Genomic DNA, 19851 nt, shown 5'->3' on the forward strand with positions numbered 1-19851 from the left:
ATGGTACATTTTAGGTGAAAGAACACTGGTGCTGGGGCCTGGATAGCAGGGTCCCAGCACACTTATCAGTCAAGTCAGCATCAGTATCAGGCAAAAAGTGGGGGGTAACTGCAACAGGGAGCCATTTCTTTACACTCACTACCTGTATCCAGCTACATAATGATAACTCCGAACCTGGGCATGTTTGTTATCAAACATGTCAGAATCATACCCTAATACTATTGCCAGTATTGGTTGTATGATTCCATGCACTCTGTGGGCTCCTTAGATGACCCCCAACATTGCTCCTACCAGTCTTTTGGGGGGTTTTCTGGGCAGCCAGCGCTGCTGCCACTCCTCAGACAGGTTTCTGCCCTTCTGCTGCTTGACCAGCTCAGGCAGAGAAAGGCAGCACAAAGGATTTCCTGTGGGAGAGGGAGGGAACACCCTCTCCCATGGAAGTAGGTGTGACAAGGCTTGGGAAGGGTAACCTCCCCAAGCCACTGGTTTGCTTTGAAGGGCATATTTGGTGCCTTTCATGCATAAACCAGTTTTCACCAGCACAGGGACCCCCAGTCACTGCTCTGGGGCGAAACTGGACAAAGGAAAGGCGAATGACCACTCCTCTGTCCATCACTACCCTAGGTGGCTGCTTCATTCTGCCATCTTGAAACCCAGATGTGTAGAGTCCCCCGGGAGCATCTGAGTGGCCAGGTCAGGTAGGTGACATCATAGCCCCTTCCTGATAGGTGGTCACCCTGCTAGGGGACCAAACCCCCTTCCTCGGTTATTTGTGGTCTTCTTCTCGGGTGGGTCCACAGATTTGACTTGCAAGATTCCACCAGGACTTCTCTGCATCAGTTACTTCTTTCTCTGGCCACAGCGACTGGACTTCTCAGGAACCGACAATCTGCAACTTCAGCGACGACTCCGGTTTGCATCATTATTTCCCTGGCTCCTTCCAGCAACTGCAACATTTCTCCGGCTATGCATTCTCTGAGGTCGGCGAGACTTCAGCCTGCAAGAAGGAATCTTCCTTGGAGTCACTCCCCTGCATCTGCAGGCACCAACTGCAACAACAACTTGCTGCGTGGATCTGTTCTCCTCTGGAACTGCGGGATCCTGCATCACAGGTGGTGATCTGGAGTGGTTCCCTTTGTTTTCTCTGCCCGCTGTCCAACTTGGAGATGGTAAGCCCTTGCCTCTCCTTGCAGGACAGTACTCCTGTGCACTGTGACTCTAGCAGCTACCAAGGCTTGTTTCCTCCTACTCCAAGGGATCTTCAGGCTCCGTGAGGCACCGGCCCCCAGCGTTTCTTCCTGTCGAACATAGTCTCCTCTCTCTTCCTCCCTGCTCCTCCAGCTACGTGGAACTCCTCTTCGGGCGTGGTAACTGGGCCTCACTGCAACTTACTGTGTCTGCTGCCAGTGGGTTGCCTGTGGGGGCTGCGACTGCTAATGTTGGCTCTCTCAACTGCTGAGGGTCACCCCGGACTTCACTCCAAGGGTCGAGTCCCCTGGGCTGTGCTTGTCCCTCCTCAGTCTTGCAACTTTTTGCATTTGCCAATGTTTGTTGGTGGTCCTCCTGTACCACTGACCATCTGCAACCCGATAACCCATATGGGACACCATCTGCACTGCTTTGGAGACTCCTCTTCAGCTCCTGCTCTGCACAGCTGGTCTTCTTCCCCCGTCGACCTGGTTCTGCATCCACAGAAGGGTGAGTAGTGGCACCTACCACGACCGGACATTCCATCACGAACTGGACTTGGTCCCTTTCCTTTGCAGGTCCTCTTCTACTGGAATCCACCTTTGGGTTCTTCCTGTCTGGTCCTGATCTAGTACTATCTTTTTTCTAACTCTTCTTGTTAGCTCTTGGGACAACTAGGGTCTTACCTCTGTTTTCCGGGTCCTGAGGGTCACTCTGTTACTCACCTCTTGTGGTTCCTAGTTTGTCAAGCTCCTCTCTAACGATTCCACATCCTTGGGTGAGGGACTTGCTTAGTATATGGTTTGGCCCTCCCCTAGGGCCCTTTCTATTTTTACTAAGTATTGCCAGTGCTTCTTGCTTATAATGCTCTTTGCTGATTGTGTATTTAATTAGTGTGTACTTACCTCCAGGTGGGAAGAACTGCCTATTAAGTATTCCAGTGTTTTGGTACCATAATAAAGTACTTTTATTTTTGTAACACTGTGGTTCTTTCATGTGTGATAAGTTGCTGTGTGACTATAGTGGTATTGCATAAGCTTTGCATGTCTCCTAGATAAGCCTTGGATGCTCATCCACAGCTACCTCTAGAGAGCCCTTACTTCCTAGACACTGCCTACACTTCACTAATATGGGATACCTGGTATAAGGGGATAGTACCATATGTGCTCACCACACACCAGGCCAGCTTCCTACACTTGCAGAGTAGAAAACGTTGTTAATTTAATATATTAGTTTTGGAGAACTGTAGGCCCTAAGCATTTAGAAGCATGTGTGATCAGACAAATTTGTGTACCATATGATCAGAATGGCAGTCATTATTGTACTAATACCAAACAATTATACTCTGGTTCAGTCATCCCAGAGCTGACAGACTTGGTTACAGTAGCTCAGAAGCATCCATAGTCTGATACAGTTGGCCCAGAGTAGATAACCTAAGGTACAGTAGAACCAGGGCATACAGATGCTAGCACATTGGGCTCAGAGAAAGTAGATGTAGCCAGAGTAGGCCAAGAGCATGCTTTCCCTGGTAAAATATGATTTGAGGTGGAAGATTTGAATTCAGTTGGACCACAGCATCTTTATTTGTGTTTTGTAGACCTACGCGAGAAGGTTAGGTGTCACAAGTTAATTTCCCATGCTCAAGGTAAATCTTACCCGAGTTATTACAGCCTTCTGGTGGGATACAGATAAACTGTTAGCAGGAATCCTGTAATTCGTTCTATGTTTGAAAATGGTGCTGAGCTTTACCCCATATTCAACCTGAGGGGCGGTAAACGGGCTACACTGCTTGCCCCCTTTTAGGTCTTCTACCATACGTTTAGAGTTTCAGTATGGACCTGCAATGATATTGACTAGCATCAAAATATCAATGTAAGTAAACGTGAAGTTAAGAATAGTAAATCTATACTTCCCTAAGTATAGTTACTTTGACAATTTGTTGTTAGTCTGCATTGTGGAGGTACTGTGTGTGCAGGCTGATTTTATGGACAGTGCTATTGTGATGCACAGCCCTCATCTTCATGCCACCTCAAATCCTACTTTCCACACAGTCATAAACTTTTCCTTGGAACAGCTGGACAGAGTTTAAAGCACTTCCTCAACCACATGCATACTCTTGCAAAGTGGACATAGGGATACTGCCAAATTTGGATTGGGGATTCTGCTGCCTTCTGCCAAATGCCAGAGACCGCCAGAGCTGGCTCCCGGAGTTTGCCATCCCAGTGGGAACCAAATATATTAGGCACGCCTCAAGGTCTCAAGCTGTGTGCACTCTCAGCCCCTTAACTGAGAGGCTATTAATGAATAGCCTACCTATAGAATACATTTCCCAGTTCCCCGGGGATTCTGATGACTCTTTCACTGCCCCACCAGATTACGCAGCACATATCGTGTTCCGTCTCATCCAATGGGACTCCTGTAGCCTGGACACAGCACAGTTGATACTGTAGAGGCCGGCATACGAATGTTGGGGCTCTATCCCCTTGACCTTGTCAGGGGTTGTTTGTTTGGGGAGGGGAATTAGCTCCAAAGTAGCCATAAATGTCATCGTTGTTTTAGTGTTTAGATAAATGTTAGGGAGATGCATTATGAGCTGATGAACTCTAAGAACACTGATCTAAAGAAGTGTTTGTACATATTTATCAGATTTGACTATTGCATTATTTTGAATTAGCGGAGGCGCACATTGTATTCGGATACCTTTGTCGACCAATCAAGATGTCTCGATCAGTCTTTCAATCTGCCCCTTGTAGAATGTTTACTGGTCTCTTTAGGACTTATCGAGACATTTCAATCAAAGAAAGCTTTATTTGGTAATATAAAAACGCCTTAAAAGCATAAACAGCAATCACATCAATAAGCATTACAGGATACCATACAAATCTAAGAATACTGAAATCGAGAGCACCAAATACAATACGTTAAAACAACAAGTTATGGAACTTAACTGCACATTATAAAAAAAAACCCTGTTGCATAATAAAAATTTGAATCAGACAGCATCTACAAGTGCATTGAAGAGGGCCTATTTTAATGCTCATTTTGCTGAACAAGTATGAATCTCATACAATTGTTATGTTTTTATGTGTATGTGTGCCTTCCCTTGTTCATGCGTACAACTACCCGTGCTCACTCACACCTGTACTTGTTAATGCTTTTTCCTGCCCAGACCTGCATTTACCTATTTTCGCACAGAACTCTCACCCATGCGTACATTTGCATATGCCTACAGTCACCCACATGTTTGTGCAACAATCCATAGGTGACATCTGCGCTCACCCATGCCTCAAGACTTTCATATTTACTCAGAATGCCTACACCAGTGGTTCCCAACCTGTGGTCTGGGGACCCCTGGGTGTCCGCGACTGCTTAGAAAATTAAAAGATATTAACAAATATTGACAAATTAGGTCCCGAGCTTCCAGTAATGACTCAGGCGGGGGTCCCCAGATTCCAATGATGATTCACTGGGGGTCCCTGGGTTCCATTAATGTTAAAATGGGGGTCCACATAAATTAAAAGGTTGGGAACCACTGGCCTACACTTACATATAGTTTGGCATATTCATGTCTACACTCGCCCATTCCTTTACTCGCCATGCTTTGTACATTGTTACCATAGTTTTCATTACTAACCACTACTCAGCTGCGTTCCTCATTATTAATTGCTACATTTCTGTCCATTTTGTTCACTTGCCTATGTTGAACACACGTGCACTTGCACACGCCCACACTCCATTCCTTAAATTCATCTACTCCTGCGCTACCCAACACCTTAACTCACCAGCGCGGAAGATCACCCCTTTTGCACTAACCCATCCGTGCGTCTGCGCACAATTGCACTCAGCAGTGTCTACGCTCATGAGCACCTCTCTAATGTCCCCCTTGCAGGCAGTACTGGCAGTCCTGTAAGACGGGGAACATGGACCAGGCTCTGTCCATCTGGTTCCTCCTGGCGTGGCTGTTCGGAGACTCTTGTAACCTCATCGGAGCGTACCTGGCTCACCAGCTGCCTCTTCAGGTACACACGAACTGCAACCGTGAAGTAATGTGCGCACGTGAAGTGCCCCTGTCCGATGTGTGCCCGGGAAGAGGGGTATCGCTTCTAAAGGGCCTGAGGCAAGAGAGTGATTAAGTGTTAGGCACAAAGTTGGCCTCGGGAGCAGAGGAGGGGGTGAAGGGCGGCACGAAGAGAGGAATAGCTAACTGTCACGGCGCACAAGGGATGGCAGCAGCACCAAGAAGAAGACATTGGGTGGGAGAAGGGATTAAGGCTAGCAGCTACATTTGCCTTGTGCTACAGAAAATGTGATAAGAGGCTCTATATCTCCATAAATGCAAAATGGCCGAACAGCAGCAAATGCTTGTGACATAGGACCAGCAGAAGAAATGAGTGGCAGGAGGGAGGATGAAGGGAAACACAAAACAATAAACGGTTCGGCCAGCAAAGCGGCTGAGGCGGCAGCACCAAGAGCGGAAGACACTGGGGAGTGGTTGTTCTGATGGGCTGTTCAGATAGGAGAGGGTTTTGAAAAGCTGAAATGCAGGGCAGAGAACTGACAGTACTACCGACAGTAATTCTACTGCTAAATGTAGCAGAAATGAGTGGATTTTAATTTCTGTTGTTTTTTAAAAATAAATATTCATGCTCCACAGTTGTCCGATGCTGAGAGTAAAACATCTTAAACATAAACAAAGTGGTTGTTCTCTGAAAATAACCTATTGTAATAGGTCTCTGAAGCACACAAGTGACCTTCAGAAGAGATGGTGGATTCCGTCCAGGGAGCCCTCATGTTCACGGGATCCAGAAGATGCGGCAGTAGGGCCTTGTGTCCGACATTGGGCATGGTGCTCCAATGACAGACCTTGATGATAGAGCCAACACTGTGTTTCGCGTTGATCTGTCTGAATTCTCCGATGTTTGGTGCTGATGTTTTGATTATAGACACCAATGCTTGACTGTGATGTTCCTCTGATGGGTCCTCATAGTTTATCATGATACTCCAGTAATGGATGATGGGGTTTGATGCTGTGGTAATGTTGTTAGCTGGCAAGAGGAAAACAGCCTGCATTTGCAGGACTGGAAAACAACAAATTAAAAACATGTAAACAGAGCTGCAGAACAAAAGAGAAACTGCAATTCATAAATGTCAACTCAAACTGTTTAAAAACCTACTAAAAGTAGTAACCGTGGGGAAGTTCAGGATCCTAAATGACTGCACTCGAGTGAGCTCCGGATCAAACCCCCCAGTTGGCTGCTCCCTCACCGATCCCAGGGTCCAGTGATTGGATGGACGGCTGAGGAAATATTACAGAGAAGACTTGGGGGGATGAATTCATAGAGCTCCAGGATTGGGCTTTCTTCTGTGGCCACTCATGGTGACCAGCTGGCCTGCAGGGTTGTGCGCCATGATTTTGAATGTTACCGATGGTGGCGACCTGAGGCAGCTGCTCCCAGTGAGTGAGGTGAGGCGGCGTCGAGAGCTCTGTGCCAACTGTCGTATGGATGAAAACAACACCTGAGTCCTGTGTCATAGCCAGTAATGCGACATATATAGTGGGGTTTGTGTGGCACCGTTTGAAGGAACTGTAGCTTTGCTGAGGGGCCACCATGTTTAGTGCTGCTGCTCCGAAAACAACGTCCCAAAGGAGGAAAAATGTCCCTGACATCCTTCAACACGGCATCTCTCAATGTGAGCCACTCAATAGTTACATCAGAATCTGGATATTTATGAAATATTTAGAAACCATAATCCAAAGAAATTATATAAGCATATGTGTGGTTCTGAAGTCATTTGTAATCCACACATCCATTCACTCTTTAGGCCACAATGTGGTAGCAAGCAAAGATTTATTCATACCTAAACACAACTTGTGTCCGTATAGGGTAATAGATTTCCAAACTGTGCTTTTCAAGTGAAAACTGGACAGGCAAAATTCCTAGAGCCGCAGTTCTTGGAACTACAGTTTACAGGCTGATTGCAAAGAACCGTGAATTTTCTCTGATTTTCAGGCGAAACAGAACATTCAAAAATAGAATGCGTTGCTCATCTTTGGGGGTCAAAAATTGAAATTGCTGAGCAATTTCTGTGGGAACGTCTTGGATGGAGGCTGTCTTTGAGGATTACTTTTTCAAGTATTCCATAATAAAAAATGAGATGGTACATACTTTCGGTTGAACGTGATAACAGTTTTAGGAACTTCTGATTTTTTAAAATATATATTCAATGCAAGGCATTGTGTTGAAACTGGTAAGATTAAGTAGACTAAGTGTGACTTAAAATAATATTGAAAAAGGAAAAGGCACAAACAGAGTAGTGAAAAGAAGGCATAATCTAACGAGAAATTGCCATCTGCAGTTATCATAGGAAGGTAATGAGGTAGTCAATAAACTGCTAGTTAATTCATCAATGATCAGAGGTCTTATTGTGTGTACATCAGGGAGGGCGCTCCTTTTGTGGTATATATTTGTAGTATACTCTACTCACTGCACATTGATGCTCTGTCAGATGGTCGATCTCTGAACGTGATTCCCTCTTCAGCTTCTCTGTGCTCAACCTTTGAATACATTCTCACTTGAGGTGTTTTTGTTTTCTCATAGAGATACACTGCTGTGTATTACGTGCTGGCCGATATCCTGATGCTTTCACTGTTTTACTACTACAAGGTCAAGAACATGAGGCACCAGCCATCAAGTAAGTCTTTTTTTGTACTTCTTCTCACGGTTATCAGCTGGCTGCATGTCACCAGAGCGCCGCTTGCCAAATTTTGGGCTTTTCTTTGACCAACTATTATCTCTTGCATTTGTCCTGTTGGTTCACTTGAACACTACAACTCCCGAATACATCCACTTGATTACTGAATTATTCACCAGGAGAGCAGGAACTTAATCTTCTCCTTTCATTTTGTAGTGATCACTTCCATCAACGTGTTGTCAGGGATCACCTTTATTGGACTGGGGACCACTTTCTCATTCCTTGAGAGTGTGAATTCTGCAGCCCTTCAGACACCCATAGACTTCAAGAGACGAAGTCTCCTCTCTGCTGGCCAGGCTGAAAGTGAGGTGAGTCACAAACTGAGATGCAAAGTGAGAAACAGATTAGCAGGTGAGGTAAGTGACAAACCTGTCACATTGTAACTTTGTTTCGTAAATATTCCTCTTTTGACCCCCTACACAGTGTTTACCTCCTGAAATGAATTCACCTCAAACACTGCAATACACTCGCTAAGAGGGTCCCCTCTAGAACATTGCCCCTGCCCTGCTCCTTATTCCACTACGGCTGACTGTGGAAACACTCTTGTAGGAGCCGCAGCTTCTAGCAACTCACAAGGACAGTTAGGCTCCTCAAACTGGGGCACGGGGGGTCCTTTATCAATAGCGACCCGTCCCCAGGATCTAGATGGGCACCACAGCCCCCATTTCCCACTCTACCCTCATCTCCAGTGTTCAACTGCTCCAGAGCCTGGTATCTATTGGGGCTGCACACTATCCGATTTTTCTCGGTCGCCGTAGTGATCTGAAACAGATTTTGCTCCTGATGCAAATCTCCCAACAAGGACTTTGTCGCCTTTTCACTTAATATCAGTGTTTTAGGCAGAACCCTGAAGTATGTCCGTAATGAGGGGGTGATCTTAGGTCTCTTACGTAGTGTCTCTAGTTGCCGGCCCTTACTGCCTTTGAGGCTAATATGTGTAGCCTTATTTCTGCTTACGTGCTCCTTATATTTTCCAGCCTGGCTCACCTTCTGTACCTGCTCATGCATACTATCTCTTGAGGCCGCCTCTGAATCTTTTTCTGGAGCAGAACCATATACTGTGAGCTCCTCTTTGGATCTTACTAATCTACTTTTTAATGCGTAAGCAGGGCTCCTGATCGGCTTGCTCACCCCAGCCACCTCTCACTCCTTCCTCCTACAGACAACTCCCCCCAAGTTGCAGGCAATTTGTATTTTACCCTGAGTCGGGCCAATGCTTATTTACCCAAATTCTCCGACTCTCCAGACCCAGGACCCACTGCATTCCGTGTCCGACTTGCCTCCTTGACTTCAATGGACCGCCGGTGATTGCCACTGCATGTGTCAACTCTGCCTCCTTTTCCCCAAATGGGATTCTTGTGGCCACCTCTCTTCCACGTCGGAGGCCAAACGCTACTGGAGACCAATGCTCAGACCGCTCAGACTCGCCACCACGCCGTGGCCTCCATCGTGCCTGACACCACAAAAGGGCCCTCCAGCAATGGGCACCGACTCACAGAACACTAAGCAAGGCGATGGAGGTAAGGGACTCTCTGGGGAAAAAAGGATTTGCCAATACAGCCGCCACGCTCTCTCCCACGCACTTCCAGATCGCGTGCTCCTTCACTATTGCACACAACTCAGCGGGGATTCTCTCCTGCGGCCCGTAATGCTAGCCAGCTTTATGTTCTCCCCGTCAGGCCCCATAATGTGTATGTCTTTGTTTTGTATATGGATTGCATTTGCAAAATAATAAGGATTTGCTCTATGCCCATGATGATTTATAGGCAGTTGGTGTTCAGATATGCTCTGACTAGCCAATTTAAAGTGGACTATTCAGTCCTGATTGGTTGGTGTCAACCTGAACCATATGTTTTGGCAGGCTTTACAAGACTCGGGGACTGATGGAATTGAAGTGGAAAACAAAGCATTCCTACTGAGAATATGGCATTAAATGAGGAATACAACTCACAAATGTTATTGGAAGACAATGAAGTTATGAAGGAAAGTCTTAATTTTATTAAAGACATTGAGGCAAGTATTATCCCACCTCAACACTGTATTAACCTAGCGTTTTCCTCCCTAACGGTTACTTCTGCTCCATCATCTTCATCCTCTTAAGAAGACTTCAGCATGCCAACTTTCAACTTCTCCAAATCATCCAGAAGCAGAATCTCCTTTTTCCCATTTTTCTATGTGTTCGGCATTCCCATTTGGACCCAGCTTTATGCACTTTTTTCAAGAACTGTTTACATTTACTGTGGCTATTACCATTGTTCTTTCTATTTTGCCTCTATTCAATAGTTATTGCTCAAGCAAAGAGGACTGTTCACAGTCAAGATAGGTATTATAGGGGATGTTGACCCCTCATTGGCTGTGTATGGTACTATATTTTGTCACCAGTTGGCTTGTTGTTTCTAAGCCAGATGGGAACTGTAGTTTTCATGTTCCTGACTGCTGCTGTTTAAATACAGAATTAGAGAAGCATAATAGCCGCCTCTGGTCATGCAAAAGAATTAGAGAGCTTCATAACAAAAAGGTTTCCCAAGTTGGCTGCTAGAGACAAACGAGCCCCAGTGTGGCACAAATATCACCCAAATGTAGCTTAATCATAGCCCAGTGACAGAAGTGTGCAAAATGCTCATTTTTGTTTTGGCAGCTTTATATAGCGCAGGCTTGGCCTGAAGGGACTGGAATGCTTTACATGAGCATCAGTTACATTACACAAGGACTCATTCATTTTAGTTTTAGACATTGGGAGATTAAGACATTCGCCAAGAATCCCAGGATATTGAGGCAAACTTGAACCTGGTTCCCCAGTTGCAAAGTGAGCAGCTCTAGCCATAACGTCACATCTTCTCCTCAAGTGATTAACTGGATAGAAAATATAAGTATAGCAAAAAATGTTAAAGTGCTTTGTTGCTATTAAAGAACTCAGAATATGTGTCCTCATTTTATGTTTTTAAGAGCACTAACCATAATTTCTATGGGAAAAAGACCTACTCAGATTTATTATTTCTAAAAGAAATGCTTTAAGTATTCCAGTTTTGATTAAATCAAGATTAATTCATGCAGGCCACACTTCTGTAATAAACGTAGAATGTTAACAATCTAGTTGTTCATTAGAACACTTTGGTGAGGCAAAGGTCAGGGGAAAGACTCAGACGATTCAGGGGCAGGGAGGAGGTGGCAGAGGTAGCAAGGTGACCACGCTGGGCAGGTGAGAGGGGCAGTGGCAGCACAACAGACCATAGAGGGTAGGGGAAAGTGGGCAGAGGCAACAAACCAACCATGCAGGACAGGCATGAGAGGCTGTGGCAGTACAATAGACCATTGAGGGCAGAAGGGAGAGGCAGTGGAAGTGCAACCATACATGCAAACAAACACGATTAATGCAGGAGACTCCCAATGTTATTTTACCAGTCTCCCACCTAGAATGTCCTCTTTCCAATGTAAGTTAGTGAGGAAAATAGGTTCCCCATATTGTTTTCAAAATCTCCCTCTTACCAAGTTGTAAATATTGCCATGCAGAGCATCGTACTCAGCCTGAGTATCCGCTAATGAATACGCCACACACGGAGCTATATATTACGCCATTATTCGTATGCCTGTAACCGTGAACTTAGCATTCTAAACCTGCATTCACTTCACCATGTTCTAACACATTATAACTCTACAGAGCTCTTCAGGAGCCAAAAAGCTCTGTCATTCATACTCGCACAAACACTACATCTCCTTCTCTATTAAATAAAAAAATTAAAACAATTTACAAACATCTACACAATCATAGCCCCTCGATAAGCCTTTTTGGTGCTTTGGTTACTTGTCCCAATTGTGTCTTCAGAAACTAAGAATCAGCAACAGGAGTGTCCATGATCTGCATTGGTGATGTAGGAGCAATTGCATTGTGGAGTTTTCCAATCGTCCTTTCTGAATTAGTTTCTATGTTGACATCAGTATCTGATAAGTGATGAGCCACATATCTGAAATGTGAGGAATATTGCGTAATGGATTTTCCAGTAGGTTGGAAGGGACCATGTGTCCTTTGCTGGTTACAACATGGAATGGCTCAGCATCAAATTGACCATCAGACTTAAGTGTTTTTTTGGATGACGGATGAGCACTCGATCTCCTCTTGCACAGTGTCTCTTGTTTGCATAGCCCTTCATTTTCTTTTTACAATACAAGTCTTTTGTACAGGTTTCTTATTCAGTTCTCGATCTTTTGCTGGTCTAAGAGGTAACTTGATCATCATTGCTCTCCCAAACATCAACGCTGCAGGGATTAACCTGTGGTCAAATGAAGAATTGAACAGTAGGCTTGTAGGGCAGAGTTCAAGTCAGTCTTGAGATCGAGCTTTCAGAAAGCAGCATGCTGAACAGCTGTCTTTTATGTAATCATGAAATGTTCGACAAGGCCATCAGCCTGTGGCCAAAGAGGTGTGCTCTTCTGATGCTTCACATTAGGCAGATTGAGGAAGTCTCTGAATTCTCAAGTATTGAAAGATGGGCCATTGTCAGTTTTTAAATTACGATTTAAAAATCTAAATATGCCAGGAATACCCCATGTCGCAATGGTGACATCTAATCTCCCAGTGACTTTTTCCTGAGTGATAGACGAGAGAGCCCCTAATAATGGAAACGGGAGTTTTCATCCACAGGCACCATCAGCTGATGTCCATTGTCAAGTGGACCAAAAAGGTCTACAGCAATACATTCCCATGCCTGCTTTGTCAACTCTGACATGTATAAGAGGTGTTGAGGGGTTTTCAGTGACAGGCAGTTGCATAGATGACAGGCCTTTAGATCTCTTTCAACTCTTTCATTGAGATGAGGAAACCAAACCCGATCTGAGAGCTAATTTTCTGGCAATGATTCCACAATGTCCTTCATGGGCCACTTCAATTATCTGTTGTCGCAGACTTTCTGGAATGACAATTCTCAAACCCCTCAGGATAGATAATGCCTTTTTGTGTCATGGACAGTTCATCTTTGACATTTTTAAACTCCTGGTATTACTGTCACTGGTAAGAGTTCGAGTATGTTGGTTCTATGACTGATGTGTAAAAATGTCTTTCAGTTTTAACTGTCACTATCGTCACTCCTGACACTGACAGTTTGTTCCAACGAAATAGCAGCAGGCATGTATGATATCACAATGAAATGCTTCAGCTGTCTTAGAAGTGTTACCTTGACACTGTATTGACACTCTGGATAAGTATTTGGCAGGGTTTTGATCCTTCCCTGGATGATGCACAATTATGTAGTTGTACTCTTGTATCCCAATGTTCTATTCGCGGAGGCATCTTAGCCTTTGGATTGCCAACGACGGTCAGCAATGCAGTGCATAAAAGGTTTTCTGTATAGGAACACATGGACATGTTCACAAGCCCACACTGCTGCTCAACTCTCTTTTTTAGGGTGTAAATAAGCACGTTCAGTCTTGCTTGCATATGTCACAATATCTCTTCTGGCAATTGAGTTTCTGTTGTGCTATGCAAGGATTGCGCCTAACTCGACTGGGCTAGCGCTAACAATGTCTGTATGTAGGTTTGGTTCAAAATATGCCATTACAGTAGCTTTTTCAATAGTTTGTTTGATTCCCGTACAGCTTTGCTCGCTTTCATGTGACCAGTGCAATCAAATATGCCTTTTCAGCAACTCTGTCAATGGAGCTCTCACAGTGGCAAAGTCTCGTATGTGTCTGGAACAGTAACTTCCCATATGAGGGAATGAGCATAACATAGAAACAACTCCCAGGGGACTGGCAGTTTACAGTACTTACACGTTAGCTGTATCTGGTGTTTTGACTCCATCAGAAAAGATATGGCCAAATAATTTTAGCTTTGTCTTATTGAATTCACATTTCTCAGCATTCAGTGTTGAACCTGCATCAACAAGTAAACAACACATTTACCTGAGAGCTTTATTGTGTTCCTTCTCTGTCGCTCCAAAAACGAGTCATCACTATTGTTGAAAGCATTCACAACAGGCTGTATGATACGTCTAATGACATCTTGAAAAATGTCTGCAGCTGATGACACACCAAATCTGAGTCTTCTGTATCAAACCAGACTAGTATGTGTTAAAAAACATTTAGGCGGTCATTCTGACCGCGGCGGGCGGCGGTAGCCGCCCGCCACGCGGTTACCGCCATATGGCCGCTCCGCCCTGAGGTAATGATATATAGTATTGCCTTTTCCAGGTCCTTTGTTCCTGATGTTTATATGCAATACAGTCCCATTTTCATAACTCCATAATTCCAAAAACACTCCTCATAAGAGTTGTCGACGTGTTTCGGCCTTGACATTTTTTGGCCTCTTCAGGACATCAAAAGACAGTGCCTACATGTGCGGTATAACCATATGTTACTCTGTAATCCACATAATCAAAATCATATGACAATCATTTCCACCAGGGTTATAAAAAGCCCTGTTCACCATACCATGTGTATTACCCCCTTAGCCATACATGCACCCACAATAACACCATGCTGCTAAAAAATGTTAAACATTTTTTACATTTTTTTGGTGTACCCATCTAATCATGCATATTTATTGTCTATTCTACTGTAATGATATGCATTTTTTTAAAATTAATGAATGTACCAGCACACTTCTAAAGGATATCCAACTTATCTCTGCACTCTTCTTTAGTTTTGATTTTTAATGTTTAATTTTTGATTTTTTTCCATGCACCACGGCCCAAAGCTAACCTAACGTAGAATACAATTCCATGGTGGTTGTAACTGACGGCAAACACCGTTAATGCAATCTATTTTCTTATTCTGCAAGCGTCAAAAAAATATATTCAAAGTCATTCTATCGATTGTAATTCGCTCTGGATGTATAAAACTAAATGTTTACTTACACAAAGCAATCAGTTTATTCCAGTGGGAGCTCGCCGCGTGTAATAGCGTTTACTACTGATTTCCCTGCTTCCGCCATTCGACTTACCTGTCTGGTGATCCGCGCGTATACTTTTGTTCCTGCTAGCATTGAAAAGGACTGAAAAAGGACCACTTTGTTTCAAATGTCGTTCAAGCGTCTACTGACGTGCGGCCATCTTAACATATTGTTATTGCAGCTGTAGACTGTACTTCTGCATTTTACTTTTCTTCCAATCCAAACATGAACAAACAGGAACCAAAAAGATTAACAAATATTTTAGGACCTAAAACTATTGAAAAAATTATTGAAAAAGTTAGAACCTAAAATAACTGAAACCTAAATAAACTAGAAAAAATCTAGAAACAATCAAGAAAAAAGATCAGGACTTAATATAAATAGAACCTAGAAAGACCAAGATTATTTTTTTTTGGAGAAGTATTTTAAAGACATTTTAAAGAACTGAAAATGATTAGTCCTTTATTAATGCCCACATCTTGTTAAGGTCATTCAGACCTTTTCTGGCTGTACTGTATTTTTCAATAAGTCTTGCCTCCATTCTAGCTAAAACGGAGGTGCACTGATTAGCTGTTTCCCTTTTTCTGCCACATATAAGGTTGACCAACTTATATCTTCATCTTTATGACCTTTTCCTATGTAATGTTCAACTAGTGGTGCACTTCGTACTTTGATCTAATCCTTGACATATGTTGCAAGATACGCGCCTTCACTGGTTGTGTGGTCTGTCCTATATAAGTCAGTATACATGGACATTTAATGGAGTAAATTATATTTCTTGTATTGCAATTTGAAAAACGAAGTTGTTGGTGTATTTTACCATTCACTTCAATATTCTTCGTATTTTCTGTGTACTTACATGCCATACAGTTGTTACATTTAAAATGACCAATTAGAGGGGGTAAATCAAACATACCACGCAGGTCTCTCTTTTTCTTTATCTGATCAGTGAAGGAGGCATGTACCAGTGCATCACGTATATTGCGTCCTCTTCTAAATGAAAAGAGAGGTTTTTTTTTATTTCTAATGGATGTAATATTTTCCAGTTTCTTTCAATAATGGACCTAATCCGATTAGCATTTGGATTATACGTTAAGACGCATGTCAAGGGAACTTCCTTTTTCTTTTCTCTTGGGGTTAGTAAACACTCCCTCTGGGTATACCAACCTCGTTTACATGCACCCTTAGCTAATTTCTTAAAGTACTCTCTGTCTATTACTCTGGATACCAACTTTTCAGCATTTTCAAAATAATCCTCTTAGTTTGTGCAGTTTCTGTAAATCCTCAGAAATTGACCATCCCGCAAATTTTCTTTCAAATTGCGTGGATGATTATTAGAGAAATGTAGTAAAGTGTTTCTATTTGTGGGTTTCTTATACAGATTACCTACAATTTGGCCATCTTTTGAATAAATCCACAAGTCTAAAAAAATTAATGCGTCTAGAATCTGAAGACATCGTAAATTTTAAATCAGGAGTAAGATGGGTAATCCATTTATGGAAGGATGATAGCAACTCCAAACTGCCCTCCCATATCATAAAGATATCATCTATATATCGTAGCCATCGTTCTACTTGTCTTCGGAAGGGGTTATTGCTGTAGTATATCCATTTCTTTTCAAAATAGTCCATCACCAATTCGCAATTTCTAGGGCGAAGCTACAGCCCATGGCTACGCCTTTAATTTGTAAATACATATCTTCACTAAAGGAAAAAAAATTACTCTTAAGGCATAGTTTAGCCAAGGTTATTATAAAAGATGTAGGGACCTTATGTGGCAAATCTCTGTTATCCAAATATATACTCATTACTCCCAAAGCTTCATTTTGTGGAATGTTTGTATATAATGCTTCAATATCCATTGTGACGAGCATCTGTGTCTCTTCATCAAAAGTACTGCTTTGAAGTATTTCCAACAAGCGCAGAAGAATCACATCGGGTTCGGTAAAATTCGACTGGTAGCCCGTCGGGGCCAGGTGCTTTCCGGGACGCAATACCTCCCAAGCCTCCAGTAGGTCGTCCAATGACACCTCCCCCTCCAACTCCTCCACCTGGGCATCCGTAAGGTAAGGCATCCGGAGTCCTTCTAGGTACTCATGTATCTGGGTCATACCCACACTCCATGGTGAGGTATAGATATTCCAAATTCACCCGTAAGTGTCCTAAATTCTTTTCCCCAGAAAAACCGCAGACCGTCAGGATGATGGGGATGGGATGTTCCTGCCGGAGGAGCCAAACCAACATACGCCCCGAACGGTCCCCTTCCCGAAACAGCCACTGCCTATAATCCCGGCAGACATAATTATGTAATCTATCCCAAAGGTCCACTATTCTACCTCGCACTCCAAGGCAATCCAACTCTGAAGCGTTGCCAATATCTACTTGGCGCTGTATGGCTGCCAATGCGTCCTCCTGCTGCGTGAGCTCCTGGTCCAGGCGTTTCCTGATACCATATGATTTACTAAGGCTTTCCCCTATGATTACTACTTTCAGTGCCTCCCATTCTATGCCTCAGGTCGTAGCCGTACCCCAATTTGCACTAAAATATCCATTCAGCACACCCTGAAGATCTTTTTTATATTCAAGATCGCCAAGTAAGTCAGGACGCAAATGCCACAGAGGGATCGCTGGCTTGGGTATGTGTGTTTCACATTACAATAGTAGGAGGGCATGGTCCGATAGGAACCGGACCTGGTAAACAACTCGGCGGCCGTCAAGTGTGCCATCATTGGCAAGGAGAAATCGATCCAGTGGGCTGTAAGCCCTATGGGTGGGTGTGTAACAAGAAAATATTTAGGATGTGGGGTGAATTTCTTACCACACATCTATGAAATGTAGATTCTTCATGACGTTCCGCAGTTTGGCAGTTATGTGTCTTAGTGTCCATCTTCGGCGGGTCCCTATCTAGTGCCCGTCTAAGACGCAATTATAGTCACCCGCCCACAGAATGGGCATCCCAGTGTAGGGTATTAATTCTTGTTGGAACTGATGATAGAACCCCGCATCATCAGTGTTAGGGGCATAAATATTAAAAATGCAGAGCTCTCGGCTATCTATTACTCCATGTAAGAATATGTATCGGCCTTGCAAATTGGCTTTTAGACTTTTTAATTTAAAGGGAGTCCCAGGGGCAAACCCAAATAGAAACCCCTCTACCGTTGGATGAATAAGTCACAGAAAAAAGCTGCCCCCTCCACTTTTTCTGCACTTTTTGCGCTTCATTCTCTACCAAATGAGTCTCCTGTAGGACAGCAATATGTACGCCAAGCCGTCTAAGATATGTATGTACTCTGTAGAGCTTCACAAAGGAATTCAATCCTCTAACATTCCATGTAACTATACGCTTCAGGGTACCCACCATATTCTGTTCCTATCCACACACCCCTCTACAGTTCCCGACTGCCCCCCCCCCCCCCAATGCAGCCCCTCACCACAGTCCCCCGGCCCGGTGCACTCACATCCAGATAAGTCGAAGCCTCCTCAACAGAAGAATGCTTACATTGTTCACAGTGTCAAAAACAGAACTCCAACTCTAACTCCAACTAGAACTGAAATTCCCCCCATCCCACCACGGGTAAACACCTCCCACAACTAGTGTCTGCCCAATTGTGTGTGTACCCCGCTTTCTCTTCTAGAGCCCAGAAGTGGGGAGCAATCGCCGTCCCCACTCGATAGCAAGATTCAGGTCCGGACTGTGCTCCAACACTCCTACCACACGCCAATCATCCAGCCTGCACACACACTGTACCCAAAAAGTTAAACAACAACAGGGGGGTATTACAGGCCTACCACTCCGCCTTGGCCCCCAGTCCAGTTGCCGTCCCAGACCCCCGCCCCCCCAGCACCAAAAAGCATCAGTAGATAGGAGAGTAGGAGGGTCAGAGAGAGAGAGGAGAACCAAAAGAGGGAAGACCCTAAGCATCAATCCAGAACCAGAATACTTGACTCCAACCACAACGGAAGGTCCAGTAGATCACTCAGGTGTCTGCATTTTCCGTTTCTGGAGACAGTCTGCCTGTGACACACGGGGACCTGGAGCGCGAGGACGTCTCCAACATGACAGTTTAAACCAACAGTTTAGCCTCCTCACGCTCTTGTCTCTTACGTTCTAGACTCAGGGTCACGTCCGAGTGAACAATCACTCGGCTTTTGTGGTCAGTGCAATAGCGCCGGGTACTTCTGCGTGCCGCAGTATGCAACACTGCTGTCACTTGGGGTCTCCCGCTACTTTTCCCCAAGCAGGGATTCTGGTGTTCCTGTCCCATCATTCTGCTCCAACCAGTCCCACACTGCTTCAGGAGACTGAAAGAAATGTGAGCGGCCTGCGTGGAGAACCTTCAGCTTGGCCGGATACAGCAACATATAAGTATAGCCCAGTTCTTTTCGCTTACATTTAATACCTGCATATGATTGTCTTTGGAGCTCCACCGCCCTGGTGTAGTCAGGAAAAAAGTGGATGGTGTGATTCTCAAATGTAGGGTCTCCATGCTTGCGCACCTCCTGTAAAATTACGTCTCAGTCTCTATAGTTAAGGACCTAGCTATAATCATTCGTGGAGGGGCTCCCAGCAGCGGTGCAAAGGCCCTGTGTGTGCACGCTCCACCACAAATACAGATGATAAGGGGGCATCAGGCAACGTTTTGCGGATCCAGTCTTCTAAGAAGGCCGCGACATTCGCCCCCTCCACACCTTCGGAGAAGCCCACTGTACGGAGGTTACATCGTCTCGCTCTACCCTCCGCATCCTCCACCTGCGCTTCCAATTTGCGCGTTTTAATTTCGAGGTTGGCAACCGAGGCCTTCAGCGTGTCTATATCAGACTGCATGCATGTCACTTGTTGCTCAGTGGCCACCGAGCGTTCCGCCACTACCCTCAAATCTGCTCTCAATAGGTTGACATCGACCACTATGGCCGCAATTTGAGTTTGCATTGCATGACTAGATGACTCAATAGCAGCCAGGAATTGTGTCCCGGTGGGCTTAACTCCCTTCTCCAAGGGGCCAGGGGATCTTTTTGCAGACTCGCTCC

The 19851-nt window shown here is 44.4% G+C and overlaps 1 protein-coding gene across 3 annotated transcripts in view; it reads left to right on the forward strand.

Moving 5' to 3' along the window:
* Positions 1–19851, forward strand: part of SLC66A1 (solute carrier family 66 member 1) — a 128523-nt gene that overhangs the window by 33941 nt on the left and 74731 nt on the right. For all 3 annotated transcript variants that reach the window (XM_069240151.1, XM_069240152.1, XM_069240154.1), the window contains 3 exons: positions 5078–5207; positions 7788–7881; positions 8098–8249. In XM_069240151.1, coding sequence (XP_069096252.1) covers positions 5078–5207; positions 7788–7881; positions 8098–8249 — 376 coding nt within the window. The remainder of the gene's footprint in view (positions 1–5077; positions 5208–7787; positions 7882–8097; positions 8250–19851) is intronic.

The sequence above is a fragment of the Pleurodeles waltl genome, chromosome 6, assembly GCF_031143425.1.
Source record: "Pleurodeles waltl isolate 20211129_DDA chromosome 6, aPleWal1.hap1.20221129, whole genome shotgun sequence".
In the NCBI taxonomy this organism is placed as follows: domain Eukaryota; kingdom Metazoa; phylum Chordata; class Amphibia; order Caudata; family Salamandridae; genus Pleurodeles; species Pleurodeles waltl.